The sequence below is a fragment of the Telmatherina bonti genome (genome assembly GCF_933228915.1).
Source record: "Telmatherina bonti genome assembly, chromosome: 13".
In the NCBI taxonomy this organism is placed as follows: Eukaryota; Metazoa; Chordata; class Actinopteri; order Atheriniformes; family Telmatherinidae; genus Telmatherina; species Telmatherina bonti.
This window is the reverse complement of record NC_136611.1, coordinates 19,191,974-19,201,811: the sequence shown is the minus strand read 5'-3', so window position 1 is coordinate 19,201,811 and position 9,838 is coordinate 19,191,974. Positions and strand designations below refer to the sequence as shown.

At 35.8% G+C, this 9,838-nt stretch overlaps 1 protein-coding gene across 1 annotated transcript; it reads right to left on the bottom strand.

The window, feature by feature from the left end:
* trafd1 (TRAF-type zinc finger domain containing 1) lies at positions 1-7,630 on the bottom strand. Its single transcript, XM_079251125.1, has 13 exons — positions 7,455-7,630; positions 7,235-7,308; positions 6,886-6,934; positions 6,645-6,780; positions 6,136-6,189; positions 5,032-5,473; positions 4,479-4,769; positions 4,341-4,405; positions 3,080-3,340; positions 2,692-2,830; positions 1,559-1,775; positions 1,373-1,430; positions 1-999 (listed from the first exon to the last, which is right to left on the bottom strand). The coding sequence occupies exons 3-13, from the start codon at positions 6,918-6,920 to the stop codon at positions 964-966; spliced, it is 1,734 nt and encodes a 577-aa protein (XP_079107251.1). The 5' UTR covers positions 6,921-6,934; positions 7,235-7,308; positions 7,455-7,630; the 3' UTR covers positions 1-963.
* Positions 7,631-9,838: the final 2,208 nt, after the last annotated feature.

The window sequence follows — 9,838 nt, the reverse complement described above, 5'->3', positions numbered from 1 at the left end:
ACCAAGAACATCAAAAGTTTCTCTGTAACAAGAATAGGCAGCTGTGTGCCACAACTGCCTCAAATCCAACACCAGAGCACGTTAATTTCACTGAGTAGTCGATCAACTTGGGGGTGTTCATCAGAAAATCTGAATTTGCAGATTCAACCATCTGAGGCTCTCTAATTGTTATGTATTCCTTGAGTGTTAAACAGAAAATATATCTCATCAACCTTAAATCTGATTCAGAGAAACAAAACTTTTCACACTAGTTGAAGGAATATTACACACGATACTGCTTTTAAAAGTCACATCAATATAATAAACACACACACTACAGACTGAATAAAAAAAAGTACTACTAAGTAGTTACAGAAAATTATTGAAGATAATTATTCAACGGATTAAAAAGAGGGAAAAAAATCTCAATACTATTTTTTCTTGATCAAAGATGCAAAGGCATACCTAACCTATTCCTCAAGCCCTTTTTAAACAAATATTTCAGGAAAGTGCTTTGTGTTACATAATTTTGCAGAAACCAAAAAAAACAAAAGGATACTAAGAAAAACTGTTAAACTAGAGTTAAAACATCTTGGCAGCAATGATCAGGTAAAGATCAACCTTAACCAAAAATACACTGTCAAAGTCATGTCTGTTTTCATATTCTGAGTGTTCTCAATAAACTGTGACCTATTTCTCAAAGCAACTGAAATTCATCTTAAATCTTCTCAATTCAGGCTAAACAGTTAAAGATACAAATTTTAGAGCACAAATTAAAGTTAAGCTGATAAACAAGTATATATGAAATTTCTTGCTTAGACACTGATATTAAAATTAATCAAAAGAGAAACTGCAAGATACCAAAGTTCCCACAGGCACTTATCAAATCATTACATGGTTTAAGATATCAACAATGTGCAAAAAAGATAAATGAAAAGCAGAGTTGGAAGTTTGGTTTTTCTATATTTCCATAAGATCTGGATCTCATTCTTCCTGTTCTTCATTATGCTTCTTGGGCAACTGCAAATAGGAAAAGAATAAAACAAGAAATGTGTGTACAGGTCCAAAAACATTTAAATTGAATACATAAAGAAATGTGAACATCAGATTTTTCTCTGGGGAAAAAGAACATATCAGGGCCTCATGAGCCAGGCTGAATTTCTAAACTGGATTAGTTCAAAGGGAATAATTGATAAGAATAAATAGAAAAAGAAAATTATAGAAAAAAAACCCAAGAATTTCCTTTAATTTTTTTTTTACTCTTCTTAAACTTTGTTATACTCGAGTAACAACAAACCAAAAGAGCAAACATTATTCACCAATCATTCACCTGTACCACCCATCATGAGAAGAAAAACCACTGAATGTCATTCAAAGAAAACGTTAATTGTACCTTTGTTGCTGGGTTTCTTCTGTTCCCCTTCCCTTCTTTGTTTTCTGGGATATGAAGTCTGCAGGACATACAAATTTAAATCAGATTATTAATACAAACTAAAATAAAACATTTCAATCACCCAAATTACATCTTAAGACAGTCTAAATAAAAAATAGAAATTTAAAATGAATTTAAAAATGTTACCCCTTTAATGATGCAGAACCAGTCGTGTCAGTGTCACACAAACTCAAATGAAGTTTCTCTGCATCCCAGGCCTGTTCAGGTTTGTTTTTTACAGAGACATCAGAGTTGGGCATCTTCCTTTGATTTGGAGGTCCAGTGTGACCTCTCTGCCACTCTTGTACATTTGGTCCGGATGGCATGTCCTGGTCAAATCCATAGTCCTTGTCTAAGAAGTCAGCTAGAAAAGGAAAGTCATATTTTAAAAAACATTGAAATAAATATTTATTGATCTTTTTACTTGTCTTCTTTGGCATTATAGCAGCAGAATGAGGGTCTGGCTACTGTGTTTTTTTCCTAATTGAAATTAAGAAAGCAAAAAAGCAAGGTGAGCAAATAAAGTTTTGTACATGTCGTAATTTAAATAAAATCGGCCCTAATAATTTCTCGGTTCTAGCTTATAGGAGAATGAAGTTAATTGGGAAATTAGCTCATTTTGTTACTGAAGTGTAATGATTACGAATAAAAATTTGTTTGAATCGAGAATGGATTCTGAATAGAGTCATCACCCCAAAAATCTGAATCAAATTAAACCGTAAGTTGTTGTTAGATTCACATCCCTACAAGCTAACACAGATATTAGCGTATAAAACATAAAAATAAGATGCCAAGTGTTCAGCAACACCTGTGTTTACCTGTCTGTTTGTTAGGAACTTAATGTTTAAACAGCTGAGCAGATTTTTGTCATTTTTTCTGAGAATAGGTCTTGGTCTCACTCAGATTCCAGTAAATTTTGTAAGGCATCTGGAAAGATTTGTGGACGCAGGAACACATGGGTGGAAATGAATATGACGAGTGTTTGTGCGGTCAGAGTGCTTTTTTAGTTTGTACTGTCATCTTTTAGCTGGTACTGTGGGTAAGAACTACAGACCAAAGTAAGTGGAAATTAGCCACTCTTCCTTACTCTTTTTGTTTAGCTGTTGTAAATAATTTTAAAGTAATTTTTCTGCCAACAATATCTGCTCAAATTCAAATGATTGAATTATATTAAATCATAATGACAATAATTTAATATGATTGATGGCATTAATGATGCACATTACATGCCATAATTTATCTCTGTAGCTTTTAGTTCCTCAAGGAAAGCTGCATCTTACCCTGATGCTTTATTCTTCTGTGGAAGTCTGAAGACATCTGCCCAAAGGCATCTTTAGTAGGGCTCAGGGATTTTTTGATGGGTAGCTTAACAATATTATTCAGTGGGTGCAAAGTGTCAGGCCGCATGTCACATTTGTCCTGAAAGTAAGAGAAGAAAAAAAAAAAAAGTAGCATATCATATCACACCATCCATACGCAGATTCTTCAAGGCATAAAGCAGAGATCTGTACAGTGGTTATGGGATTCTCGTTGAACAGAAAATTGTTTTACCATATAAATAAAAGGTCAGTAATTTTCCTTCACACACACACACACACACACACACACACACACACACACACACACACACGTCAGTTTTATTCCGAGATAATGTGATTGGTTTCATACCTGATGGTGAAAAACAACAGCCTCCTCTAAAGCCACACCACAGAACTCACATGGAATAACAACATCGCCCTCTAGTGGACTGGCTGGGGGACTGTAGGAAGCTGGGGAGACTGACCGCGGGAAGGTGGGAATGTTAGATGCAAGAGTGTTGGGAAGGCTTTGCATTTGTCCTGATGTGTTCCTACTCATCCTGTCCTCTTTGGGTGGAGAAGAGGGCTGCTTGCTAAACGATGCAAAAGCAGAAGCAGGACTGCACCCAGTCTGAAACAAAATTAAACAAATGGTTAAAACTTATATCTATCCTGCTTGTGTTAGGTCTTCATGTGAAAGCCACATGCTTCCACAGGCAAATACTGGTAAGTGGAAAAGTCAGAAAATAAGTTAAAGACAGGCATAGACATGTTTTCACACCATGTGACATGTGTCTGAGTTCAACCATTTTACATTGAAATGGAGAGAGACAATGTTTTCTACCACCCAACAATGCAGATTCAACACCAGATGGCTGCAGGGGTGCATCAAGAAAATAAGATAAAAACTTAAGAAAATGTTAACAGTAAAAAAAAAAAAATAAAAAAAAATTAAAAAAAAGTTTTTCTGCCAGCCTTAAAAAAAAGTTTTTCTGCCAGCCTTAAAAAAAAAAAAAAAATTAGGAAAAAAACAAAACAGGATCTCAAAGAGACCTGTGTAATTTATTTCCTATTCAGATAATGAAAGAAATCCAGTAATACATTTATTTTGACAGATGACGACATTTGTGGAATAAAACAAATTCTGAAAATACACAAAAGAAGAACAATACTAGCTCCCAATAACTGAATACACCATTTTTGTTGTTTTAGAAATTTAAAGGATGCAGCTACTTATAACAAACTTATAACTAGTACGTCAGCTTTTCTCTGGAAAAAAAAAGAAAGAAAAAGAACACAACTTAATTTGGTCTAAAGCCCAGAAGCACATAGCATTCAGAAATTTAATTAAGTAATGGTTTTAAAACTATGTATATATCTAAGAAAATCATTCTTGCATGGATAAATGAAGCACAGTAGCAGGTATGCAGACATAAATGCCAGAGTATGTGAGAACAGTGCGCTCCAGCAAAGCCTGATGGGCTGGTAGGTGAGTCATTTACATTCTTAACCCCTCACATTGAAAATCTTGAATTAAATCAGTCACTTAAGTTGCACACTAGGTTTACTGGATATCACAAATAGAAAAACAAGAATTTTTAGGTGTAATGTAATCAAAAGTATTGTCAAACCTGATGCAAAATGAGGTCTTCTTCTGGGAACAGCTCTTCACAAAACTCACAGGGCAGCATGGTATCTATAAAAACAATTATACAATGAGCAAACCAACAGCAAAGTAGCATTCACCATTATAGTCTGCACATATGTACCTGTTTGATCGTTGTCCTGAACAGCAGCTGGGCTCGTCCCTCCTGGGAAGTTTGGGTAGTTATTGTTAGGTGAAGAGAACGAAGGACAAACTGATGTGTTCAACTTCTCAATCTTGTGGTCCCAGACATCACTCCACATGTTGCCATCCACACCTGCAGCTACAGATTCTCCATCACTCTGCAGGCTGAGAGCCAACATGTAGTCGAGACCTGAGGAATCCTCATCTAACGGGTGGTCAGTGGGTGGCCATGCACTGCTGCTGCCATGTAGAAAATCACCTCGCTCCAAGACTAAAAGGAATATCAGCCATGCAAATTCAGAATATAACCACAGCTAAAAAACAGCCGCCAAAAAAATAAATTAAAAAAAAAAAAAAAAGTACTTTTACAGCGGCAAGAAAACTCTACATGTAACTTTTAAACTTGTGTTATTCAAACTAACATATTAATGTTCTAAAATAAAATCTTGTAGATACTTTTTTGGAGCTTTATATTTCCATGGGGTTAAAATTTCTATTCTATGCACAGGAAAAATGCCAGTAAATACACTCACAAGGGCTAAATGCTGGATTTTGAGGTGCAGTATTTTTCCAGTCTCCTGAAGCCTGATATCCCCTTGAAGTGTTGTAAGTGGAGGGGTAAACCGGCCGAGGAAAAGGTTGCTGGTCAGCTGCACTGACGTTATTAATCTTAGGGCCTCTTTCTTGTGCTCTTATGAGGTTTCGGATGGAGTGGGCTTCAAACCATGCATCTGAAGACTGTTGTTCCACTGGGCTGCTACGACTCATCCGACTGTTGTTCCTCTCTTGGGGTGGTGTAAGGCTTCCACATAAGACAGGATGCACAGCTTGTTCTCGCAGCATTATGTTGCACTTGCACTGAGGGCAAGGCTCCGTGCGTGTACCACAATAATCCTCATGGACTTTGGACTGACTGAAAACAAGCTCCAGTTGACAGTACTGGCATGGTACCAGCCGCTGAGAGCACTCAGAGCTCTGCAAGACACAATCAATAGGTAAAGACGTGGATCAAATTATTCCTACCCTTTGGTCAATGAAAGAAAAACTCACAATGGTCACAGAATGATGATATCGCTTGAAAAGACTGAAAACAATGTTACCAAAGGGACATGTTAATCCAAAATGTGTCCACTATTTAGCATCACAGCTGTCTACAAGCTTTTAATCAGTCAGTGGCTCTATATGTAGTCACAACAGGGTTTGGTGACATGGTGTGAACCACATTCAACATGGACCAGAAGAAGCAAAGGAAAGAGTCGTCTCAGGAGATTAGAAAGAAATTTGTAGACAAGCATGTTAAAGGTAAGGGCTATAAGAGCATCTCCAGGCAGCTTGATGCAACAACAGGTTCACCTATTATTCAGAAATCTTTCTCCATGAGACTGTAGCAAACCTCCCTGGATGTGGTCACAGGGGGAAAATTGATGAGAAATCAAAGAGGCGGGGGGAGGGGGTCATTGTGTTAGTCAGCCCAAAATAATCTTTCGATAAACACATTTAACATGTTTGTCTGAGTGAAATCATACAAAATCAAAGCTTGCACTGCTTACTTAAGTCAATGACCTGGGGAAATTCCAACCAAAGTTTGAGTCAATTATGCGTTTAAATGAACAGATATAAATATTTCTTTATCATACCTGGTGAACCTCAATGTGATTCTTCTCTATTTTCAATCCACACTTGCATGTAATCTGAAATAAAAGTTAAAATGCTTTTAGTTAGTCTCAGTCTGATGTTCATTTCTAATTTACCATTTTATGTAGGACCAAAGGTCACTGATGACTGCATCCTCTGCTCAAAGTAACCAATTTAATAAAACCTTATTAAACAACTGAGCCCACTGATAAATTCAGTGCTTTTATGACAGACATAAAACACTTGTAACATTATTAATCACCAACAATTGCCTGAATTGTTGGAAGTTTTCTATTGATCCAGCGGCACCATGGTAAGTTAACCAGTGTATCAAGTATATAATTTCATCAGTTCAAAATGTCACCTTGCTGATTTGATGTTAGATTAACTAAAATTATCAATATAGTATTGTTTTTCAAAATGATATTTTTACTTAGAGGTAGACGTGTCTTGTTACACACATGCACAGTTAACATAGGGCTACAGTTTTGTCTTTGCTGGTCAGATGTACCTGTGTATGCTCCTGCAGCTTGTGCTCTGCAAGATCTGACCGGGGCACTGGTTCCTGGCACACATCACACAATGCAATGTTTCTTCGACAGTGAATCTCATGGGTAGTGAAGTTAGCCTCTGGGATGTCATGTTTGCTAAGAATGTTTAAAAAAAAAAAAAAAAAAAAAAAAGATAAGGAGCTTTTGTAATCTCTGTTTACACCAGATATCAATAATATCAAGCGACTCAGTTATACTTACCAATTACCACAAAACTGTGTATTTTCATCTGCCATGACTACACTGAAAGCTATCAACAGAAGGAAAAACTAGTTAAGAAGAGCTGGAGCCTAACTTCTCTGTTTGGTGGCGATACTAGTTTCAACAGATACATTATTTGTCTGTAACAGTGATTAGTTATCTGACAATTGATTCATTCAACATGCAATACAAGTTTCGGTGGCCCAATCTACGGTAATAACCGTAATAACAGTAAGAAAACCAATAATCCCATGGGTTTTATGGATAATTCATAAGGTTTTACGTGGACATAAAGGTATAATCGTGTTTCACAGATGAAACTGGTTGACAGCACTTTCGCTTTACTCACCCGGTATTTCCAAGCAGGCTATTTACGCTAACTGGCGACGACAGACTATATTAGCAAGACGATTCCTCCTTGACCTTAACCAGGAAACACCTTTTAACAACTTAAAAGTTTTAGAACAATAACTTTGTTTTATTTTGTTAGCTACATAGCTTAGCAGTAAATACACAATTAAAAATCACCACGTATCATTAAGTTAAGGCTAACTTTATCTGCTACTTACAAAGTAGCAACGACGTTAAAACGCTAATGTGACATTTTTTGTTGCTTCCTCTTTTAAGACAGAAGCAAACAAATCCGTTTCGAAACAACGTTTGTTTCAGGTGATGGTATTTAATAAAACTTACTGTTCCTGACTTACTTACAACTCAAAAAGAAATAGCCTGAAATAACAATTCATTTCCTTCTTGCTCAGCCACAACATACGGGTAAAAGACGCCCACAATTTTGCCTCACAGGCTGCCTTTTTCTGCATAACTAAAGTAAAGTGCAGTACTATCTTAAAAATATTAAACATCACATTCAGTCTTAATTAAATACAAACGGCAATCTAAATAAGGTAGTTATAAATACTATGAAGCTTAATGGTTGTCATTCCACTATAGAAATGGCACTAAATTCTAAACTCGGGGCAAAATTGCTCTTTTTATTTTCCAGGCGCAAATTTGATTGGTTAAATGAATGTTGTGCATCAAGTGACAAAGCCACGGGTAAAACTGTTGCTTCCCAAACACAAGTTCCTCTATAGAGTGTCACTATGCAGAATTTCTCGTTTAACTTAAAACCATATAGTCCATAGGCCAGGCGCAATTCGGTACCACTCAAGGTAATAAAACTTACGTGTGATCCTTGCTGTAGATTAGATTTTTTAGAACCACCTTTTGAAAATTAAACACTGGTGCATATCCTGCATAACCTGATTAACAAGGCTATTTGATATCATTTTAATTATTTGGTATATTTTAAAAGGGGTCTTTAAAGGTTTCATAAATTGTGAATATTTGACCAGTATAGAGGTCACTATAACTGCAGTGTTTCTCAAATCCAGTCCTCAGACCCCCTGCTCTGCATCTTTAGACACATTCCTCTTCCAAAGCACACGAGTTAGATCATTGAACTTCCTTATCAAGTTCTTTGCAGCCCCTTAACAAGCCTTCTATTTCATTCAGGTGTGTTAAAGTAGGGTTGCATATAAAACATGCAGGTCCTGAGGACCAGAATTGAGAAACACCGCTATAACTAGTTCACTAGCCCATGAAATAGTTGTCTTATTGCGTTAGACAAACATTTAAGCAAGGTTTCAACATATATTTTTAAAAAAACAAACAAAAAAAAACAGCATCATTATCCTTCAAATGTTTATTGAATAATTGATCCATCAATACTGTCAAATCTGACATTTTCACTCTATTGTAAGGCACAGTCTTGTTCAGACAAACCACTGATCTTATTTACAGAAAATGTTTGATTACAGTAAACATGTTTTTCAAACTTCTTACAGTCTGAGTGACAACCCAATGACTGGACCAAAATTTAAAAAAATATCTTTTAAAATCGGAATTTACTTCAAAGTCCTCGTTTTCCTTATGATTGAAATGGTCAATTCATCATTTTACAGTCTGGTAAGAAATGTAACAAAAAGTTAAAAAATAGCATTGTAAGAACAAATACATACAAATGTGACTGACTGTATACATATTGATTGTTAACCAAATGGAATGGTTCTTATTTTTGCACAGCATCTTGTGGCCCCTAAATAAAAGAAGATAAATCTATGTTAAAGTGAATTAAACTTATATCTGTGTGGTTGGAAAGTCTTCAGGCCGGCCTTTTCCTCATGAGAACAGCCTCTCTTACAAAGTGGTAAATTAAAAAATGACTACACTGCTGTCCCGAATTCCACTGGTTAGTCCTTGTGATGTGTTAAACCAAATTCCAATTTACTTTTGATAACTGGTTGCACGATTGTCTGATATAAAATTAGGTCCAACAAGAAATTTAAAAAAAAAAAAAAAAAAAGCAATTCCCTTGAATAACCTTTGAAGGGTAGCTTTGGGGATGGGATGGCGGTGGGATATTAGCTGAATCAGTAGCCAGAGAAAGCATACTGTCGGGAAAAAAGGCGAAAAATTATGCACAAACCAAGAATAAATGAATGCTTAAAAAAACTACTTACAACCTCAAAAATATGAGCAAAAGTCATTTCTAAACTTTACAATTCAGACGGAAAATACTGAAATAAGGATAAAATAGGAGAATAGGAGTGGTTAGGGGTTCCACAATTCATCAGCACTACAGAAACTAACTAAAATGACAGTTTAAAAATTCACTTTTATACTATTTGTTCTGTTTTCTACTATATGATTCCCCTTTATAATATTTAATTTTAAAAAGCTTTGCAGGCTCTTGAGAAGAAGGGAAACGGTGTGCAAAACACAATATTGTATGACCAAATTCAAACAGTTTAAAGTCACCAATAGGAGAGGGTCTTTTATGGGGTACATATTCACATTATTTATTTCTGTGACTCAAAGGTTATTAATTGAAAGTATGCCTGTATGTGACAGTGAGCATTATTTACTATATACCTGTGCCTTCATCATTCTT

Coding starts and splice junctions, on each gene's coding strand:
- trafd1 (XM_079251125.1), bottom strand. CDS start 6,920: ATGGCAGATGAAAATACACAGTTTTGTGGTAATTG. Junction 6,781..6,885: donor ACACAGTTTTGTGGTAATTG/GTAAGTATAACT, acceptor AAACATTCTTAG/CAAACATGACATCCCAGAGG. Junction 5,474..6,135: donor ATCACATTGAGGTTCACCAG/GTATGATAAAGA, acceptor TGTGTCTTGCAG/AGCTCTGAGTGCTCTCAGCG.